Here is a 22512-nt window from a genome sequence, read left to right on the forward strand (position 1 = left end):
AGCTAACTCTCACAGCTCTAGTTCACTGAGACTCTAAAAAAGTCAAACTGATGCCAGAAACCATTGTTTAAAAAGCTGCATATTTGGTTGCTGCAAAGAAATATTAAAGAATAAACAGACATTGGCTACAGGCAGGGCCTGCCCTAAGGGGGGTTTATTGAAAACAGTTTTTGAGAATTTAAATTTTAAAGGGAAACAATAAAGCAATAAGGCCAACAGTGTGTTCCACTCGTCCTCTCTTTACTGTCCAACTTTAAGAGACAAGCGGAGGTGAAGATTTCTATAATGAAAGGTATTCAATGGCTATTGAATGCAGGACAGAACTTGTACTGCTTTATTGCTTTATTCTTTATGTTTGTATGTTGTATGAGCTTAATCCAGTGGTGTAGATTTATGTATCTACAGCCCTCTATGATGTAGCCCTCCGTGAGCTGCACCATGTTTTTGTGCTGCTTTTCTAAGGCTGCTGCTCCAACAACTTCAAAACAAACTCTGCTCCTCTGTGTGCAGCTGCAGGCCAACTTTGATGCAGGGAAACACCGGGAGGTGTTATAATGATAAACACAACAAACTTTCCCTGCACTCACCGCTGTCTTCCACTGATTTTGACACACTATGGCAGTGGTTCCTAATGCTGGTCCTTGAGTACACATGCTGGTGTTTTTCCGCAGACCTGGTTTAACTCATTTGTTATTTAATAAACCCCTTCTGAGCTGCAGTAGGTGTTTTAGAGCAGAAAAACGCTCAGATGTGCAGGACAGGGGCGCTCCATGAGCAGGGTTGGGAAACACTGTATTGATTTAACTCAGATATAGTGCTGGTTTCAAGGATTAAATTTAATCTTGGACTAAAATTTCAGTATCAATGGACAATCATCAATGAAAATTCTAGATCTAGACCAATGGAAAATCTAGATTTACGCTTAATCTGGGTTTGGGAAACTGGCCCATAATGTGCTTTGAATGTCATACTGTGAAAAAGCCTTTGGCTAAGGTGTAGCATTGAAAAAGGAGTGTGCTGAAAGCCAAAATGATATATCAGCTGAAACAGTTTTTGACTTTTATTAAAGTATTAAATAAATATAAGTAAATAAATAATATCTTCACTGAACCAATCCAGCACATCACTCTAAAGAACCTTTTTCTGCACCTTTAATTTTGAGAGTGTAGTACTTGGTTAAGTACAGCTTAATTTAGATGTTGATGGCCCTCCTCCAGCACCTGCCATCACATGCTTTCTAACAAATGTCCCTACTCAAACCCAAACAGGCCAAAACTTGGACCAATTCCAGAACCTTTACCAATGCTAAAACCTGTACTGCCATTAAAACCTTTTTGATTAGACTTACGTAACTCTTATCAGTCTCCTCAAACGTCAATGTTCAGATAAGAGTTTTGCTTTGCTTTTGCATTGCCTCAACTAAAATGTTTTTTGAAGTTTGTATCACATTTACACTAAACTTTTCATTCTTGATTTCATGTAAACAGAATAAGCAGAATTCTTTAATAAATAGGTGACAAACAAGCTTCCATATTAAATTACCATTGTGTTAAAAAGCCTGTACAGAAGTGTTGAACAGTTAATGTAACTATCTCTCAGCTTTTTCAACCTCAAATGGAACTGAGCTCTGCAGATCCACATGTAGTTGTACTGTCTGAGTGGTTTTGAGAGTGGCTATTGTGTGGTGGTGGTGCTCTTGGGTCTATACCTTTTTGGAACATGTCTCTCACTCTGCGGCACGTGAAGCAGAGTGAGCTAAGCTGGTGGTGCTCTGGCGATGGCAACAGGAGCTCTTACACTGACTACTGATGCCACATAGCTCTCTATTTTCCTGTAGAACCAATGATTAATGAGAGCACAACACAGATTCAGAGACAGATACATATGCAGTAATGCACCTACACAGAAGCATTTGTAGATGTGCATCTATAGCAGAGCAACTTATGCATTGCTTTCAATTATTGAATTATATAATTTGCTATCAGGTTTCTGTACTCTTGACAGGTTGATGATAATGCCTGCAGTTTCAGGAGAATCAACAGAGGTGGATAGAGCAATGGCCATCAGGCACAGAGTAAAGACCAAAAAAGCCTTAAACATTGTCTTGTCTAATGTCTTGTCACACTCACACTGAGCACAGCAGCCTGCTGGATGTTTCTCTATAACATGGACCTTTCCATTTTTGGCTTGTGTACATGGGACCACCTGTTTTCCATTGAAAACTTTCAGCCTTTTTGATAATGTACACCATTTTTGTACCTAATCCAAAATAAATGTTCCAATCCTCGAAATCTCCAGTCAAAAAAGATGTTGCTTATAAACAAATGAATGAAACAGGTGTCACTTTTCACTAACTGCTTTATGCCAAATTCCTGCCCTTGTTTGGAGGCCACACACACTATCAGTGTTAATTTGGCATTCATGTTGGCAAGGAGGAGAAGAAGGTGACACAATGTTTGTGAAAAGCACTCACAAAGGGAAAATGCAAAACATGTGTCTGTATTATAGGTTTCAGGAGGCTAATAATTAGGAGATTATATGCGAAGGTGATTTTACTGGACGTTTAGGCCTAAGCTAAGCAACAGTTTTGGTGAGTTAAAAAACTACTGGGTTGATATGATCTCTCTTTTCGTTTTTTTTTAGGATCTGCGCTGCCGCATTTTGTAAAGGTTGTATTGTTTTCTTAGGAAGCCCAGTAAGCAGAAGCATTACAGTAATCAACTCTGCTTGTAACAAATGCATGAACAAGTTTCTCTGCATCACTCTGAGTTAAACAAGGCCGAAACATTAGCAATATTTCTCGAATGATAAAGAGCCACTTTAGGATAAAACAGTGCTCAGAGTCTAAGATCACACCCAGGTTTCTAATTCAGGTTTGGTATATGAAGCTAAACAATCAAGCTTCTCATAAATGAGCTTTTTCTGAGCTTTTAGTACAAAGTATTTCAGTTTTTAATTGTAGATAATTTTGTGATATACACTGAGAAATATCTGACACACAGCTGGTAGGCCTGTCAACAGAGTCTTGACTATCAGAAGGAATGGAAATGTATACCTGGGTGTCATAAGCATAGCTATGAAAATTGATATTATGTTTCCTAATAAAAAAAAAAAATTGTTGATCTATTTCCCAGTAAAACATGAACCGTCTATTAACTAAATATGATTTAAATCATAAATCCTACCAATTGTTGAAGAAGGTGGATTTGAATCTTATGATGAACAATATGAAGAGCTGCACTAAGATCCAATAAGACCAGAACAGAAGGATTTTGTGCATCAGTGCTGAGCCTGAGGTCACTGACAACACAAACCAATGCTGTCTCAGTACTACGGTTAGAACGAAAATCTGACTGAAACTTCTCATATAGCTTGTGCGATATTAGATATTAGGGGTGCGGGAAAAATGATAACAGTCAACTAACTGACAGTTAGTTGACTGCATCGCGATGCGGACCTGAACGATTCTGAATCGATTCACAAATGTCAAAAATCAATTTTCTAAATATTTAATTTATAACATAATGTTGATGGAATGCAAAAGGCGGAACCTGGAAGTGGGTAAGTGCAGCGCCCGGACAGTCTGTGGCGGCACATAACAAAAACACTACTGGATGAGCGAGAAATCCGACCAGCTCCCTCTGCATTAAAAGCCAGGTTAGGTCAGGAGTCGACAACCCAAATGTTAAGAAGAGACATTTTGTCCTTTCAACAAAGATCAAACCACCTTGGGAGCCACAACATTTAATGTCTCAGTATGTCCTAGTATAGGCTAGACGATATAAACGAGAGCGCAGATTTACTTTGCTCTGCTTTAAGCTATAATAACCGCTTTGCTCCCATCTCCGCCAGAAAACTTTTCCTCAAAACTATAGCAGTTTATTGTAAAACGTCTCTCAGCATTTGACTGTTTTACGAGGCTGAAGTCACTACTTATTCTCCAGTTTCTTGTTCGAATTTTCCCGTTCCACCTTAAATTCTGACTGAGGCGCCGAATGTAAAAGCGGCACCATTTAAGGTGGAACAGGAAAATTAGAAAGACAAGCTGACTTCATCTTCGTAACTGTTTAGTGTTTGACAGTCTCTCGTTGCAGATTTAACTTGCCAGGAAACCAACTGCGCTGCTTATAAATGTGAATAACACATCGTTGCTATGTGACCTGCAGTCTGCATGCCAATTCTCAGTCATTGCGAAACAGGGCTTTTGCGCTGTGTTGCACATGTCCCGTCCCAGGGATATTTTACTGACACAGTGACCCCCCCCCGGGTCTCTACCACGAGACCAAAACCGAAGTTATAAAATCACTAAAGAAAACGGGTAGGACGGCTGTAACGCGCTGCGTGGACACCCATTACCACTGGATCTTATTTCACCGTAACTGCGCATTTTATCGCAGATGAGTGGCAGCAGCGTCTCATGTGCTCCAAAGGCAGTGAATGAGAGCCTTCCAGTTCACTTGCCACATCACTTCCATTTGATTTATCAATAAAAGATATTGGAAGTAAATTCATTATGGATCATTACAAATACTTTGCTTTAAAACTACCACGTCCTCAGACAGTGAGAAAATAGAAATCCTGTATAGAAAAAAAAAAGATGCATTGAGATGCATCGATAATCGTTTTATAATCGCATCGCAGCCCTCTGAATCGTAATCGAATCGAATCGTGAGGTGCCTAGAGATTCCCACCCCTATTAGATATGCATTTAGTTATTCAAAAACAACCTTTTCTATGACTTTATTTAATAAGGACGTTTGGAATTGGTCTAAAATGATTTAGTACAAAAGGATCCATGCTCCTCTTTTTTACCAGAGGCTTCACCAAGGCAGTTTTAAAAGCATCTGGAAAAGCACCCAAACTCTGGGTCCACAGTGCTGGGTAGTTTTTAGGTAGTGTTTGGGGATCTCAGCTGTTGGGTTAGTGACTCTGTCGCAGTAACAACCCAGCCAAAGGCTTCATTTTTTAAAATCATAACAGCGCCTGTTAGCGCAGAGTTGGTTAAATGGCTCTTCATAAGACAGCAGCACAGAGTCGCTCTGATAGGAAAAAAAACACCTGACAATAAAATATATATTTTTATACATACTCTTCAGTGGAACCAATGATATAAGTGCTTTGTATTGAGAAAACCTGATATTATAAACTGTATTTTTCTGGTTGTGAGGTGAGATTAGTTAATGCTAACATTAGTTTGCTACAATTCTTCTTCGCTGGTCTTGTAGCTGTAACATTAACATTAGACCTTTAAAGTTATGTGATGTTTGTCGATATTTATAGCTGAATATTAATTTGTTTTAAAGTAAACATTAATAGTATCAGTGTAATAATTTTATTACATGTGGCTAACATTAGCCTACTAATGTAAGCTAACCAGACAGACTTGGTTTGACAAGACTCTTTTTTTTATCCTTTCTTTTCACAGACTAAAACAAAACTACTTTGATTATTTCATGTTTTTATTGAATAGAAGGTAACAATATAAATTTAAACAAAAAATGAAAAAAAGAAATTAAAAACAAGCAAACAAATCAGACAGTAACCTAACAAAAGAGTTCAAATTAACTTTGGGTCAAAGTGACAATAGGGAACCATGGGTTATCCATATAACTCAACATTGCTGGGTCAGATTAATCCAGCAGGTGTTAAGTTATATAATGACCCAGTGCATATGTTGTTTTTAACCCAGCATTTTTTAAGGGCAACCACAGGCTAGATTTATGCATGTAATACATATAATTGCATATGATACATTCAGTTTGTTATGAAAGTAGAAACTTAAATTAATGAATGAATGAATAAATAAACACATTGTTAAACATAACCACAGACACCACAATGGCATGAATATGAAAGGCCTGTGTTGTGTGTTGAAACATAATAGACTTTGAGCTCTGACTTGGTAAGAGGGCCCCCTCGTGGTGTATTTTTAATTAACTGTCAGTTAGTTGACTGTTATCATTTTCATTGTTAACTATGTTTATTGACAAAGAGAAACTTTCCTCAACAACTTATGAATTAACTCTAGCATTGATCTAATTTATGACTCACTAGCACTATATACTATAGCTGTGCTTTCTCACTCTTAATGAAGTTTTCAGTTAACACATTCATTTTTATTTCCTTCAGCAAAGACAGCTTAACTTGTGTCTGAGGTTCAGATGGATGTTTCCCACAGGGCCCTTCATCTCACACAGTAACAGCAGAGACGGTTTTGGTGCTAATTGCATCTCACAGACTTCTTCTTGATTTCTTTCTGGAATAAAACTTTGGCTCCAATCCAGATTCTTCCTCTGGCTGGCTCACCAATCGATAAATTAATTTAATGATGTTAAGCTCCAAATTTATTGAGAATAAACTAGACTGACTTTTACATGTTTGAGGGGAAACTGTCTCTCCTATCCAGCTTTGACTAGGAATACATATAGATTAGGCTATAAATAAAGTAATATCATAGCTTCTAAATGCAGTTGTTCAATTAGTAATCTTATATTGTCCAGCAAGTCTTGAGCTAAGCTGTAGCTTTGTTGTTTTATGTCTACTGATTTAGTGATACTATTCAGGTTAGCTATTTGTTAATTGTTTTGCATGGATGCCAGGACAAGTTCTGAAAGCAGTTAGTCAGTGGGTGTTGGCACTGGCACTGTTGTAAGTTAGAGAAAGACAAAATCTGCCAGTGCCAAAACCTGGACCGCCATTTGCAACCATTACCGATTAGACTTTTTAAGTGACTCTTATCTCTTTAGACCTCGAAATTCAGATTAGATGTTCCATGACCTTGACATGTGACATGTAGCCAAGTTGAAATTTACTTTGGTAAAATATTGCATGGATCAGTGGCCAGAAGACATGAACAGACAGAGAGTCAAACCATGAAATAATAAAATTAAAAACTCAGTTTCAGTTGGGGGGCAGAAAATTTCCCAGAAAGCAAAACCTGTCTGATTTCATCACAGATGCTAGTTATCCCTGTGAACTTTACAGGTTCAAAACAACGCTGACGTTGTTCATGAAAAGATTTGTTGTGAGAGGTTGTTAAATGACTTATGGACTATTTGAAGACACATAGACTATATGAAGTTCTGAAAGTAAGTTTTAGGCATTGCCATAGTTGTGATTCATTAAACTTGTTGCAGTTCTGATTCAATTAACATTTTATTTGGATTCCACTTTTAAGCAAATGTGGATTACACTCTGAATGGTTTGTCAGTTCAACATAAAAAATAATTTATCTAATACACATTTCCTCTAATTATGGGCCCTGTATGATCTCTGCCATTACATTTGTTAATTATTCTCTCCCAGGTTTTATAATCCCATGACTCTAAATCATATTTTGCTTCTCTGCATGGGGCTGCAGGCCAACTTAGGATGCAGAGATATACCAGGAAGCCTCACAGAATGTAAATATGACAAAGCATCCCTGCACTCATTGCTGTTCTCCCCTGATTCTGACCTGCCAGAGCCACTCGTCCCTCACACCCTCCATCTACAAGCTAAGCGAGTATGTTCAGTCTGCCACCCTGCCACAGACCAGATAGAAGAAAAATATCTTAAGCCAGAACATAGTAATCCAACCCTTTTCATTTTCACAATACACTCTTGCTTGTTGTGCTCCAAAAATGTGATTTATTGGGTACATAAAATCCTGGCATAGTATATGTAGCAAACAGTGGTCTTTTCACCATATACTCCATGACATGCTAATAGATGCCTGTGGGTTGCACTGACCATATGCAACATTAATGAATAAGAGCCAAAATGCTTTGAATATGTTATGCTGAAAATTGAGGTCTTTTACTAAGGTACACTATTTTTAAAAATTGCACTGAGAAAGAAAACATTGAGATTGCACTGAGAAAAAATTAAGACACGTCACCTGATGTAAAGAGGAACTGAATCGTTTTGACTTGGCATTCAGCTAAATCACAATTTCTTATAGGTCTATGTTTTCTGCATTATATCTAATATACTACGCACAACATACCAGCAGGATTTCATTATTATGGCATTAAGGGCATTAATTATGTTCCAGACAGCCTTAGACTGGAGAGTTGGGGTCCACGCAGTTTCCAAAGTTGGTGTTGGTAATGGATCCTCCAATAGACCAGTCACCTTCGCACTTAAGTCCATTCTCACAGGGGCAGAAGTAGTATGTATCATACAGGGTCTGTGTGGAGTAGGAAATGCTATGTTTAAGTATCAGAGATGCTGCCACTAAACATTTTCCTTGAGTTGAAGTGACTATCAGGAAGAAAATGTGTTACAGAAGTGCTTTTTTTGCAACCTTGTGGGTAGTGGGCTGCACATGGAGTAACTAGTCTCATGTCTTTTTAATGATAGCTAATCATGAGACCTAAACAATTCTTTTTGAGTCTAGGCCTGTAACGTTAATATGTAAAGATGTATGACGTGGTTTGAAAAACCACCTCGAAATCCGTCGTGGTACCTCTGACTTTTAAATGATTATGTTAGGCTTTACAGGGTGACTTAAGAACTGAGGAAAAGGCACTACTGTTAATTAATAGGAAACATAGCTAATGTGCATTGGTCTAGTCCAGTCAGTGTTGTAGGAAGGTTGTACCAATGCCAAAACCTGGATTGCCATTAGCGACAATTACAGATTAGACTTTTAAGTGACTCTTATCAGTCTCTTTAGACTCCGATATTCAGATTAGATGTTCCACAACCTTGATGCGTTTTTGAAGGGCCAAGTTGTGAAAAGTCGACCCTTGAAAAGTCGCTTAGGTTAAATGCTGTTGCATTTGAATTCATTAAAGAAGTGATACTTTATGTGCTGACAAGGCTATATTAAAAAGTTGGAACAGGTCAGAATATTTAAAGCTTGATCCATACATGAGCGTTATTGTGTGGTGCTGGTGGTGCTGTTCTTACATATTTGGAACACGTCTCTCGCTCTGCAGCACGTGGAGCACAGCGAAAGAGGTCGAGACCAGAGGAGTGCTGGCAGCAGGAGCTCTTACACTGCGAACTCAAAATACACAGCTCTCCATTATTCTGTAGAAAAGAAGTTTAAACAGAGAGAAATACAGAATCAGAAATGAATACAGACACAGTAAAATGCAAGATTGATTAATCTGAAGATCATGATGAAATGAATTACCATGAAATGAGGAAACATTTATAATTCTACACCCTCCACTCTTAAAAATCAAGATTTCATTCCTGGTTCTCAGCTTGAACAGACAGTTCTAAAAACTTTTAAGCGACATAGTGAAATTTAAATTGTAGAGAAATTATGTGGAGATTCTTTAAACTTGAAAAAAAGTGCTTCAAACTCATTTACAGTAAAAGTTACTTAATGAATCATCCTTAATTTTTCCTTCAATTCTTCAGGGAACCAAAAGTGGTTCTTCTATGGCATCACTCTGAAGAAAGCTTTTTGGCACATATTTTTTTAAGATTGTATAGCAAAGTTAAGGATGCACGGCTTTTGGCAGGCAACTTTAAAGTCAAAGGAAAATTGTGCAGTTCTTACCAGGTTGATGAAGATTCCCTGAGATTCAGGAACAGCAGAAGGATCATGACTGTGTGGAATATGTGGAGAATCAGGAATATCAGGAACAGCAGGAGGACCAGGAATATTAGGAATTTCAGGAGAAGCCGGCAGAGCCGTGGCCGTCAGGCACAGGGTGGTTATTAACAGAGCCTCCAACATGGTGTCTCTAGATCATCAGCTGTTCAATCGCACTGGCACTGAACAAGCTGGTCCTATATATCAGAGCTGCTATCATGCATAAGGGCCAATGTTAACAAAGGTCATCTTTCTCAAAAATAACTAAAGTACATAACTATGACATCAAGCAATCAGCTTACAGCTGTACAAGCAGAGCAACATTTCCACTAGGCCAGACTAATGACAGAAGGTTTATTCCCAACAGGCCCCCTACAACAAGTGTACTAGTTACAGTTATACTACAAGTAATACTTTGTTGTTACAGCCATGGCATTGCTTACTACTCTATCTGAAACAAAACTGGCTTTAAATTAAAACTGTTGTCAGCTAGACACAAAAACTAAGCAATACTTTGTTTTTGTATTTATGTGGTCATTTATTCATACTAAATATAAATTATTTAAGTCTTATATTTTACCTTTTAAACAAAGACTTATTTAACTTCCTGTCAAAACAGCCATTAAGGAACTGGTTCTCTTGTATTTATTGACAATGTGAGTGCCGACAAAAGCAGCAGGATAAATTCTAAAGTGTATAGGGCTACATTATCTGCTTAGATTTAGTCAAATGCTTCAAAATTCATTGGACAGTGCTTTACAGTGCAGCTAGACAATGACCTAAAGCATACTGTGAAAGCAACCCAAGACTTTTTTAAGGCAATTAAATATTCTGCGATTGCCAAGTCAATCACCTGACCTCAGTCCAATCAAGCATGCATTTCTATTACTGAAGGCAAAACTGAAGGTAAAACCACCCCAAGAACAGCAGTAACTGAAGACAGCTGCAGCTGCAGTCCTGGCAGAGCATTACCTGGGAAGAAACCCGGCACCTGGTGATGTCCATGGGTTTGAAACTTCAGGCAGGCAGTTATTGACTTCAACATTGGCTGGATTATCAGTGGATTCAATTAGAAATGCATTTTTAAAATGGAGTGAACATTCCAAATATTTCTAAAATTAATTTTGGGCTGTGATGGGTTTTTAGTCAGGTATTACAGTGAGATAAAAGCAGATACACATTCCAAATAATTCAACGCCAGATGGCACACTTTTAACTAGACATCCAGTTTATCTCGCTTATCTCAGATCTGTTCTGAAGATGCTAGTAGATGCTATGTAGGCATTGATGCCCTTTTGTTGCCCCATCTGGCCAGAGTCCTCTCTATGGCATTCACTAGTATGAGACAGAACCTGAAGCCAATGCCTATTTTGTGAGTTCAGACCATGCCTACAACACAGTGGTAGCATGAGGGAAGACTGATTGAGGGAGGGGGAAGAACTCTAAGTACTTGGGCTGGAGTTCTGGGCAGCTTCCATCTGTAGCTTGAAGGCCAGACCCCCCCTCATAGCTGTAGTAGGAGTGATGTACGTCTGAGGAACAAGGAGGAGATGGGGTGGTGGTGGTGTTTGCGAATGCTTCGTCATGGGAACGGAAGGTGAGGATGTGAATTTATACGGTGTTAGATATGAAGAAGGAGGGGTTTAAGGCCTGTTCCTCCCCTAAACTTCAGTTATAACATAACGACTCTGTATATCTAACTACTCTGATAAACTGTTTTGTCACCTTATTCTTCTGATTACATTACCATGCATAACTTATATTCTGACACCTTTGTTGGCTTTATGTTAAATTATCTAGGTTTATATTAAAAGCCCCCTTACTAGAAAAAACAGCTTTTTCTGGTCAGCAGTAATCAAAGTTGTTATGCTACTCACCACCAAAACCAGCATATTGTTGCTGAACAAGACCTCCGATCTCCAAAATCCTTTCTACGGGTGAAGAAAAAAACCATTCTTACCATTTAATGGAAGTTAATATAAGGGTCAATGACAAATAAGGTTTTCAAAAATCACAATTTAAAAAAAAATTATGAAAAAGTACATTTTTATATCTGTATATATATTTGCATTTATATCTATGTGTATTTTATATTTTAAATATAGTTAGTGTTATCAAACCTTTTAACTGTCTTTTTCAGTTATTAAAACTGTACTGGTCTAGTTGAACCATTTGACTTACTGGGTGTACCACATGACTTTTCAGATTAATTTCAAATTAAACAGGCATCTACTTAGACACCTGTAGAAACCTTTGTCCTTGAACTTGAGTTTAGATTTACATTTTTTCAAGTAAATAAATATTATTGTAATAATTACCACCTGACATTGTACACTGAACCATTCTAACCATGACAAAAAATTGACATTTTTTCCAAAACTTGTGAAAGGGCTACTGGACTTGCAATTGTACCATGAAGGTCACTTGGGGTTGTCTTTATAATGGAATACACTGGCCCCTCTATCAAAATAAAAGTCCTTTGTTTTTGGTTGTGCTGCCTGAACTTACAGACAAATGTTAAGAGTACTTTAAAAGTTGCTTTATTTTGCAACATGGTTTTTATTTTAAGTTCAAACATAAAATCATGCCAAACTATTTTATTCAGCATTGCATATAAATAATTTACCTTTTTTGATAGTTTAATTAATCAACATATATGGTTGGATGGTTGCATCAAGTGATATTTTTTATAGGGCAAAAAAACTACAACGAAGTTTATATGGATGCACTTAAAATTGTTTCACCTAAAAGAGGTATTTTAAAATAATAATTAAATATATGTCATAGATTTATTAAATAGTTTTTTGGGAAAATAATGGACTTTGACACAATTTTCAAGTATTTTTGGACCATTTCTGTTTGTCCATTCACCATAAAATCTTAACACAATGTAATGTCAATTCTGCAAAAAAGACTACAAAAATGGAGATACAAGGTTTTGTTGTGACAGCGATGATATGCTGTTTCAGATTTATACAGAGCCTTTCAAATTACATGGTGTATTTTTTTATTATCTGGTGAGCACCACATACTATCTAGTGCTCAGGAGATCTGGTGAGGACCATAGTATGATGCACACCAAAATTTTACTTTTAAAAAACAAAGCACAAATAGTTTCTTTTCAGAAGCTCTGCAGATTTTATTTAAGTTGCTCACAACGTAACTCAATTTGTCACCAAAGGAAAAGCCTGAATCCAGAAAAAAATGACACCGTTAAGTATGAAGAGGACAGCTTCAAGCCTAGGAACAGTTGGAAATGCTGTTAAACATATGGGTAAATGTGTTCAGCAAGTTGGGTGAGTTTCTTCAGGTGCAATGTGGAAGTAGAGTCTTCTAAGGGCTAAGACTAAACACTGTGCAAAACAGTTATGACCGATTTCACCTGTTCGACCTTTTTCACATCTGTATGTTGTAATCTGGGATATTGGAGGCAAGACTGGTCTGTTTTATTGCTCTATTCATTATTTGCTGGTTTCCTTAATTTTGGGCTAAACTTTATTTACCATTAGAAATTCTCTTCAAGCTTAATCTGGGTTTGGGAAACTGGTCCTATATCTAAGTTTAATGTATATACAATCAGTTGTGTGACTTCCATTACTTATTAGGTACTTCAGCCTTCAGTGCAAAACTAAAGAATTAAAAAAGCAAATCTTTTCTTCAGTCCAACAGTTTTGAAGTTTCCTGGTCTTGTGCACTCCAATTTTGTGTTTTCCCTTATCTAATACACATTTCCTCTAATTACGGGCCCTGTATGATCTCTGCCATTACATTTGTTAATAATTCTCTCCCAGGTTTTAATAATCCCATGACTCTAAATCATATTTTGCTTCTCTGCATGGGGCTGCAGGCCAACTTAGGATGCAGAGAGGTTTGCAGGAAGCTACACAGGGTGGAATATGACAAAGCATTCCTGAACTCACTGCTGTTCTCCCCTGATTCTGACCTGCCAGAGCCAATCATCTCGCATACCCTCCATCTACAAGCTAAGCGGGTATGTTCAGTCTGCCACCCTGCCACAGACCAGATAGAAGAAAAATATCTTAAGCCAGAACATAGTAATCCAACCCTTTTCATTTTCACAATACACTCTTGCTTGTTGTGCTCCAAAAATGTGACTTATTGGGTACATAAAATCCTTGTATAGTACATGTAGCGAATAATGGTCTTTTCACCATATACTCCATGACACATTAATATTGTGCATTCTGACTGCATAGTTTTTGATATATTAAAACTTTAAGTGTATTGGCCCTTATTCATTAATGTTGTATAAAACAGAACGCAGATTTGACTGTCTTTAATGACATACGAACAGCTCCGCATCTGATTCATTAAACTTTCGCACAACATGGAAACGAGTAGAGATTTGAGCACAAAAATTATAGTAAATCAGCTTCAATGTGTTAAATCAAGCGCCAGCCTACCAGTACCTCATTTACATGAAGCATGCCCTAACTCATGCAGATGTCTCAGTATGAAGCCAATAAAACAACAGCATAAGCCAACGTCTCAGCTTGTAGGCGGCGCTTGAGGTTGAGCAGTGAGTGCACAACTCCCCCTACAGACCAAACTTTGTTTTAAAATTACAATGACTGGAAAGAATAAGATGTGACATAAATAAAATGTATGATGTGATTGTGTAGTGTGACTATTCTGCCCCCCCAACCCCCAAAAAAAAATAAAATAAAAAAAACATTTTTAACTTGGTATAGTTGCAGCAGTTGTTTATACCAATGTGTATAATGTTTATAACAACTGAAATCAGTGCACCTCTTTGTACTGGTTTGCCATGTGCACAAATTATTATTATTGTTATCATTTTTATCTTATCAGGTATTTTAGATGATAGTGATAATAGTTTTGGTTAACTGTGATACAAGCACTTTTTTCAAGTTGTTAAACTATTACACTCAAATTTACACATATTTCTACTAGACTAGAGTTTACGACAAAAATGACATTGACGAATATTAAAACTGTCAGTTGCACTGACTACAGTGCGTGAAATCAAGCTCCAGCCTGCCAGTACCTCGTTTACATATTATTTACATGAAGCACTCCCTAATTCATGCAGATGCTTCAGATGTCTGTTAGTTGCACTCATTTCATGATCAAGTTTGACCATATGCAACACTGATGAATAAGAGCCAAAATGCTTTGAATGTGTTATGCTGAAAATTGAGGTACACTATTAAAATATTTTAAAAATTGCACTGAGAAAGAAAACATTGAGATTGCACTGAGACAAAAATTGAGACACATCACCTGATGTAAAGAGGAACTGACTCATTTTGACTTGGCATTTAGCTAATTCACAATTTCTTATAGGTCTATGTTTTCTGCATCATATCTAATGTACTACGCACAGCATACCAGCATGATTTTATCATTAGAGCATTAAGGGCATTAAGGATGTTCCAGACAGCCTTAGACAGGAGAGTTGGGGTCCACGCAGGTTCCAAAGTTGGTGTTGGTGATGGATCCTCCAATAGACCAGTCACCATCGCACTTAAGTCCGTTCTCACAGGGGCAGTAGTAGTACGTACCATACAGGGTCTGTGTGGAGTAGAAAATGCTATGTTTAGATATCAGAGATGCTGCCACTAAACATTTTTCTTGATCTGAAATCATGTGTAGACCTGCATTTCCTCAAACTCGACTGTAGGCTTTGCCTCTGCAAAACTAAACAGTCGTTCTTGGGTTCTTTCAACACTGTAACTTAAGCAACACTATGTAGGATTTGCGGATTTGGAGACCTTTCCGGTGGAAATATATAATTGCACGCAATGTGCCGAAGAACATTTTGTAACGGTGGTTGTGCTTCAGACACCCAAGTGCGTTGAAAGACTATTCGAAAAGAAGTCCGTCAACTTGGTGAAGGACGCATCTTCCAAGAATGGAAGTGAATTATCTAATACTTTCATCATATCCTCATCAGTAAGGTTGATTTTGCATTTGAGGCCTAAACATCGAGCCGGACCTTCTTTTTGAATCTGTGTGTGATGTTAATACATAAAGACACATGAGGCCAGATTCGTTCTGGTACCTCTGACTTTTAAATGATTATGTTAGGCTTTACAGGGTGACTTAAGAACTGAGGAAAAGGCACTACTGTTAATTAATAGGAAACATAGCTAATGTGCATTGGTCTAGTCCAGTCAGTGTTGTAGGAAGGTTGTACCAATGCCAAAACCTGGATTGCCATTAGCGACAATTACAGATTAGACTTTTAAGTGACTCTTATCAGTCTCTTTAGACTCCGATATTCAGATTAGATGTTCCACAACCTTGATGCGTTTTTGAAGGGCCAAGTTGTGAAAAGTCGACCCTTGAAAAGTCGCTTAGGTCAAATGCTGTTGCATTTGAATTTATATATTAAAGAAATTATACTTTGAAGGCTGTATTAAAAAGTTGGAACAGCTCTGAATACTCGAAGTTTTAACAAGTTAATGCAGTTCTTTGACAGCTTTAACCTAAGTTGAATTGAGCTGTACTGATTCACACATAGTTGGACTGTCTGAGTGGTCTTGAGAGTTAATGTGTGGTGCTGGTGGTGCTGGTCTTTACCTTTTTGGAACATGTCTCTCGCTCTGCAGCACGTGGAGCACAGCGAAAGAGGTCAAGACCAGAGGAACGCTGGCAGCAGGAGCTCTTACACTGCACACTGAACATACACAGCTCTCCATTTTTCTATATAACAAAAGTTATATAGAAAAGAGAGAAAGAGAGAAATACAGAATCAGAAATGAATACAGACACAGTAATATGCAAGATGATTAATCTGAAGATCACAATGAAATGAATTACTTTGAAATGAGGAAGCATTTATAATTCTACACCCTCCACTCTTAAAATAAAAATTTCATTCCTGGTTCTCAGCTTGAACAGACAGTTCTAAAAACTTTATATAAAAGATATATACTACCTTCACGTTATGCAGAGATTCTTTAAAGACCGTTAAAAAAGACTTCTTAAAAGTGCTTCAAACTCATTTACAATAAAAGTCATTTAATGAATCATCCACTGAAAGGTTCTTCAGGGAACCAAAAGTGGTTCTTCTATGGCATCACTCTGAAGAAAGCTTTTTGGCACATTTATTTAAGAGTATATAGCAAAGCCAAGGACACATGGCTTTTGGCAGGCAAAGGAAAATAATCCAGCTCTTACCAGGTTGATGATAATTCCCTCATTCTCAGGAACAGCAGGAGGATTATGAATATGAGGAATATGTGGAGAATCGGGAATATGAGGAATATGTGGAGAATCAGGAATATCAGGAACAGCAGGTGGAGCAGGAATATGAGGAATTTCAGGAGAAGCCGGCAGAGCCGTGGCCGTCAGGCACAGGGTGGTCATTAACAGAGCCTCCAACATGGTGTCTCTAGATCATCAGCTGTCCAATCGCACTGGCACTGAACAAGCTGGTCCTATATATCAGAGCTGCTATCATGCATAAGGGCCAATGTTAACAAAGGTCATCTTTCTCAAACATAACTAAAGTACATAACTATGACATCAAGCATCAGCTGACAGCTGTACAAGCAGAGCAACATTTCCATTAGGTCAGACCAGGGGTCAGCAGCACAAATTTTAAGAAGAGCCATTTTGTCCTTTCAGCAAAAATCAAACCACCTTGGGAGCCACAATAGTTTATGTCAATTTTATCATCTTGGCTGTAAATATGTTTCAGTATGTGCTAATGTCCTAGTATAGGCTAACAAATTTAATATGAATTAAAACACAGTCTTACTTTGCTCTGCTTTAAGCTTTAGCTCAGCTATAGCCACTTCTCGCATCTCCAGCAGGAAACTTTGCCAAACGAGAATAGTTTCATGTAAAATGTCTCTCCATGTTCAATTTTTTACAAGGCTGAAGTCAGCTTCTCATTCACCAGCTTCTCATTCTAATTTTCCTGTTCCGCCTTAAATAGTGCCTACTGCACCATTTAAGGTGGAACGGAAAAAAGATGCTGGTGAAAGAGAAGCTGACTTCAGCTTTGTGACTTTTTAGTGTTTTAGTGACAGTTTCTCATTGCAGATGAAACATATCAGGAAAGCAGCTACAGTGCTTGTAAATGCACATAATCTACACACACACACACACACACACACACATTTTCTAAACCGCTTATCCTTCTGGGTTGCAGGGCAAATAAGTCCATTTGTCTCTGAATTATCAATGTTCATCTTACATTTTTCTCTTTGCCTTTTCATTAGCTACCAGCTAGATGAGATTGTTGTCTGAGTCGCTGTGTGACCAGTACTCTGCACGCCTTCAGGGTTCAAGGGTGAATTAGCAGTTATATATTAACTCCAATGTTTAAGACCATTTACTGTTAAAACTGTTAGAACGATCAACAGAGCTTTATTTTACTAAAGGAAGATTATTTTATTTTTACCTAAAAATCTTAATTCTTTTTAAATCTAATACTTTGCTTTTGTATTTATATGGTCATTTATTCATACTAAATATAAATTACCTAAGTCTTATATCTTACCTTTAAAACAGATAGTTATTTAACTTCCTGTCAAAACAGTCAATAAGTAGGACTTATTCATTCAGGAGATTAGATTTAAGATAATCCGCTTACATAAAAGCTCATTGAAATAAGCGGAGAAAATTCTGTTGAAAGTGCAGATTCTAAACTTCCTGTTCATATCCACATTTGTGTTTGTGAGGAAACGAGGAGATTTTTATTACACTTTGAATCTGATGAAAAGTTTGACATGATGTTGGCTGTGTAGTTCTTCCTGTGGTGTAGTAAAATGTTTGTGTACTTTCAGCATGATGGTCTAATATATTAACCTTAAGTGAAATGCTTTTTTGTGAAATCTTTGTGAAAACTTTGGGTGGTTTTTAAGAAGAAAAGGGTTTTAAGAAGAAATTTCTTCTTAAGAATGATTGGTAAATGAGGCCTATTGTTACTTCAGTCGTCTATCACAGCATATTGGACAGAAGAGACAAAGATCAACTTGTACCAGAATGACAGGAAGAGAAGCGTATGAAGAAGGGAAGGAACTGCTCCTGATTAAAGCACACTACCTCATTTGTCAAGCATGGTGGAGGTAGTGTTATGCCGTGAGTATTTATGGCTGCCAGTGGAACTGGTTCTCTTGTATTTGTTGTATTGATTCACAATGTGACTGCTGACTGCAGCAGGATAAATTCTAAAGTGTATAGGGCTATATTATCTGATCAGATTCAGCCAAATGCTTCAAAACTCATTGGACAGTGCTTTACAGTGCAGCTAGACAATGACCTAGAGCATACTGTGAAAGCAACCCAAGACTTTTTTTAAGGCAATGAAATGAAATGTTCTGCAATTGCCAAGTCAATCACCTGACCTCAGTCCAATCAGGCATGCATTTCTATTACTGAAGGCAAAACTGAAGGTAAAACCACCCCAAGAACAGCTGAAAACAGCTGCAGCTGCGGACCCTGGCAGAGCATTTCCTGGGAAGAAACCCAGCACCTGGTGATGTCCATGGGTTTTGAAACTTCAGGCAGTTATTGACTCCAACATTGGCTGGATTTTCAGTGGATTCAATTAGAAATGCATTTTTAGAATGGAGTGAAAATTCTAAATACTTCTAAAGTTAATTTTGGGCTGTGATGGGTTTTTAGTCAGGTATTACAGTGAGATAAAAGCAGATACAAATTCTGGCCAGACCGCTCTATGACATTCACTTAGTATTAGACAGAACCTGAAGCCAATGCCTATTGTATATCTAATTACTCTGATAAACTGTTTCGTCACCTTATTCTTCTGGTTACGTTACCATGCATAATTTACATCTGACACCTTTGTTGGCTCGGATATTGTTTCTGACACCATGGAACAGGTGTCTACGGTGTTCTCTGACTCTTCACTCACAGTACCTTTCTGTTGGAAGGGATAATAATACTGGGAATTTTTAGAGAAATTTTAAGGGAATCAATTTGAGCTCAGAATAACTAGTGGGTGCTGCTGATGGACATAAGATGTGCCTTTCTTGCCAGTGAACAAAGAGCCCACCACAGGCTTTTGGGTTTTCTCATCTTGCCGGTTTGCTTTAACTCACTGTCAATATGGAGAAGATGCTTCCTGCCCAAGAGGCGGCTAAAATCTACCACACCAACTATGTGAGAAACGCCAGAGCTATAGGTGTGCTCTGGGCCATTTTCACAATTTGCTTCGCTATCATCACCGTGGTGGTGTTCATCCAGCCCTACTGGATTGGTGACAGCGTGAACACCCCGCAATCGGGATACTTCGGTCTCTTCCACTACTGCATCGGCAACCCCATCACCTCGGAGCTGGTGTGTAAGGGGAGCGTCCTGGACTTTAACTCAAGTCCTTCAGGGGCCTTCAAGACTGCCATGTTCTTCGTTGGCACCTCTATGCTGCTTAATGTGGGCACCATAATCTGCTTCAGTCTCTTCTTCTTCTGCAATGCTGGCAGCGTCTACAAGATATGTGCCTGGATGCAAACCGCATCAGGTAAAAGGAAACGTTATTCTCTTTTCAAACTGACTTGTAGTATCTTCCAAAGAACAGGCTCATATTAAAAGCCCCCTTACTAGAAAAAACAGCTGCTCATCATCAAAACCAGCATATTGTCACTGTCGGAACAAAATCTCCAAAATGGTCAATTTACAGGTGAAGAAAAAACATTCTTACCTTTGAACTGAAGTTAATATAAGGGCCAATGACAAATAAGGTTTTCAAAAATTACAATATTTTAAAAATTTGATTTAAAAAGTGTTTTTATATCTGCATATATATTTGCTTTTATATCTGTGTGTACTCTCTTTTTAAATATAGTTAGTTTTATTAAAGCTTTTAATTGCCTATTTCAGTTATTAAAACCGTACTGGTCTGGTTGAACCATTTGACTTACTGGTTGTGCCACCTTTTCAGACTAATTTAAAATTAAACAGGCATCTACTTAGACACCCGTAGAAACCTTTGTCCTTGAACTTGCCGAACAATTTTATTTAGACTTGTATATAATTAAATCACCTTTTTTTTGATGGTTTACTTGATCAACATATATGATTAGATGGCTGCATCAACTGACATTGTTAGACTCATGGAGGCAAAAAGAAGCTAAAATAAATTTTATATAGATGCACTTAAAATTGTTTCACATTAAAGAGGTATTGTTGAATAATTTGCTTTGTCATGGATTTATTAAATAATCTTTTGGGAAAATAATGGACTTGGACACAAAAAATGCATGTCAGTGAACAATAGACAGGTTTTCAAGTATTTTTGGACTATTTCTCTTTGTTCCTTTGGCATGTTCATTACCACCAGTTTTAACACAACATAAAGGGCAAGTGGAGCTTTCAAATTCTGCAAAAATTGAGATTTTTGCAATGGAGGTTTTGTTGCAATAGCGATGGTATGTTGTTTTGGACATGTTGGTATGTTGTTTTTTTTGTTTTTTTTTGGTTACGTGTATGACGGACAAACTTCTCAGGATGTCTCCCTGCTGAAAAGCTTTCTTTTAGGGTCAATAATAACTAATACAGTGTAGTGATCTAGACACCAAAAGGTGTTTTTACATGTTTTATTCAATATCTTACATATTTTGTGATAAAGAAGAGTTTATTAAATGATAAATATACAATAATTTTGTCAGGTTTTTGCCACATAAAAATGAGACATTCTGGATGCTTATTTTATTACAAAATGTTATTATAACTTAATGCTAGTCATTTTAGAAATGTCTGCAATTCTGTTTTTTATTTCTTCTTTTCAGCTTCATAATGTCCTACTAAGTATTTGAGACCAGTGAAGTAGCACAGGGTATATTAGAATAATTTTATACATTTCTGCAAATAAATTGGTTTGATTTTATTCAGAATATTAATTCCAAACTTTTGAAGCGTAGTGTATACTTTTTTCTATCTTTACAGTCTTACAGTACAAGAGTAGCAGTAGCAGGGAGTGAATGCAGTAGTGAGTTAATGCGGTGTTCGGTCTCTGTGCTGCAGCTGTGCTGTTGGTGATGGGCTGTATGATTTACCCGGACGGCTGGGACTCAGCTGAGGTAAAGCGAATGTGCGGAGAGAGGACGGATAAATACACCCTGGGCAACTGCACTGTCCGCTGGGCTTACATCCTCGCCATCATCTGCATCCTGGACGCACTCATGTTGTCTCTGCTCGCCTTCACTCTAGGCAACCGGCAGGACAAACTGCTACCTGACGAATTTCAGGTGGAAGGAGAAGGTAAGACTCACACCTGTATCTCCAGTATTTAAAACAAGAACTAGGAGAACTAAGAAAATAGACGGTGTAGCACACTGCTTGATGTAGATTGGACTACAAAGTCCAGGTAGCCTGCAGTGATCGTCAGGAGAAGTTAAATCATATATGCTAGTGTTGGTAACGATTAATGAAATCTAGCAGCCACCACCATTTGTTGCTTTGTGGGTTTTTTTTTTTTTGGGGGGGGTAATTCAGTGTAAGATTTCAAATTTATACAGAGCCTCTGAAATTACATGGTGTAATTTTATTTTTTATCTGGTGAGCACCACAGTATGTTGTGCACCAACATTTTACCTTTAAAAGCAAAACAAAAAACATATCCTTTCAAAAGCTCTGCAGATTTTATTTAAGGTGCTCACAATGTAACTCAATTTTGTCACCACAGGAAAAGCCTGAATCCAAAATCCAGAAAAGAGTGACAGCATTAAGTATGAAGAGGACAGCTTCAAGCCCCTGAACATAGACCAGCAAGGTGGATGGATGGATGGATTACATTCTGACTTCAATCCAGTTGCCACTAATTCAATGAAACGCCATGTAAAAATTCATCTACAGCAGTAATTGCTGTATTTTATAATTTGATAATGTTTTCCACCCACTTGTATCGGAGACATTTTTAGTGCATGCAGAAATACAGAATATTTAGTTTTATTATGCAATCTCATTCATCTGAGCTTGGCTCCAAGGCAGAGGTAACTGTGTCTCTTTAAATATTTATA

General features: G+C 37.6%; 3 protein-coding genes across 3 annotated transcripts; 1 reads left to right on the top strand and 2 right to left on the bottom strand.

Annotated features, from left to right (window-relative positions):
• Window positions 1-7606: 7606 nt before the first annotated feature.
• LOC118813191 (colipase-like) lies at window positions 7607-9722 on the bottom strand. The gene is made up of 3 exons (XM_036578395.1): window positions 9500-9722; window positions 8896-9018; window positions 7607-8170 (listed from the first exon to the last, which is right to left on the bottom strand). Exons 1-3 carry the CDS (start codon window positions 9677-9679, stop codon window positions 8042-8044), a joined length of 432 nt encoding a protein of 143 aa, XP_036434288.1. The 5' UTR covers window positions 9680-9722; the 3' UTR covers window positions 7607-8041.
• Window positions 9723-13817: 4095 nt separating this feature from the next.
• Window positions 13818-16909, bottom strand: LOC118813190 (colipase-like). The gene is made up of 3 exons (XM_036578394.1): window positions 16703-16909; window positions 16103-16225; window positions 13818-15091 (listed from the first exon to the last, which is right to left on the bottom strand). Exons 1-3 carry the CDS (start codon window positions 16907-16909, stop codon window positions 14963-14965), a joined length of 459 nt encoding a protein of 152 aa, XP_036434287.1. The 3' UTR covers window positions 13818-14962.
• Window positions 16910-19428: 2519 nt separating this feature from the next.
• Window positions 19429-22413, top strand: lhfpl5b (LHFPL tetraspan subfamily member 5b). The gene is made up of 3 exons (XM_036578393.1): window positions 19429-20015; window positions 21518-21754; window positions 22179-22413. Exons 1-3 carry the CDS (start codon window positions 19604-19606, stop codon window positions 22187-22189), a joined length of 660 nt encoding a protein of 219 aa, XP_036434286.1. The 5' UTR covers window positions 19429-19603; the 3' UTR covers window positions 22190-22413.
• Window positions 22414-22512: the final 99 nt, after the last annotated feature.

The sequence above is a fragment of the Colossoma macropomum genome, unplaced genomic scaffold (genome assembly GCF_904425465.1).
Source record: "Colossoma macropomum unplaced genomic scaffold, Colossoma_macropomum, whole genome shotgun sequence".
In the NCBI taxonomy this organism is placed as follows: Eukaryota; Metazoa; Chordata; class Actinopteri; order Characiformes; family Serrasalmidae; genus Colossoma; species Colossoma macropomum.

Bases quoted from the DNA above. Each gene is read 5' to 3' on its own strand.
- LOC118813191 (XM_036578395.1), bottom strand. From the start codon at position 9,679: ATGTTGGAGGCTCTGTTAATAACCACCCTGTGCCTGACGGCCACGGCT. The intron at 9,019-9,499 runs GTAAGAACTGCA...TCTTTTCTACAG, and splicing joins AGGGAATCTTCATCAACCTG to AATAATGGAGAGCTGTGTAT. The intron at 8,171-8,895 runs GTAAGAACAGCA...TACTCCACACAG, and splicing joins GAGAGACGTGTTCCAAATAT to ACCCTGTATGATACATACTA.
- LOC118813190 (XM_036578394.1), bottom strand. From the start codon at position 16,909: ATGTTGGAGGCTCTGTTAATGACCACCCTGTGCCTGACGGCCACGGCT. The intron at 16,226-16,702 runs GTAAGAGCTGGA...TTTGTTATATAG, and splicing joins AGGGAATTATCATCAACCTG to AAAAATGGAGAGCTGTGTAT. The intron at 15,092-16,102 runs GTAAAGACCAGC...TACTCCACACAG, and splicing joins GAGAGACATGTTCCAAAAAG to ACCCTGTATGGTACGTACTA.
- lhfpl5b (XM_036578393.1), top strand. From the start codon at position 19,604: ATGGAGAAGATGCTTCCTGCCCAAGAGGCGGCTAAAATCTACCACACC. The intron at 20,016-21,517 runs GTAAAAGGAAAC...TCTGTGCTGCAG, and splicing joins CTGGATGCAAACCGCATCAG to CTGTGCTGTTGGTGATGGGC.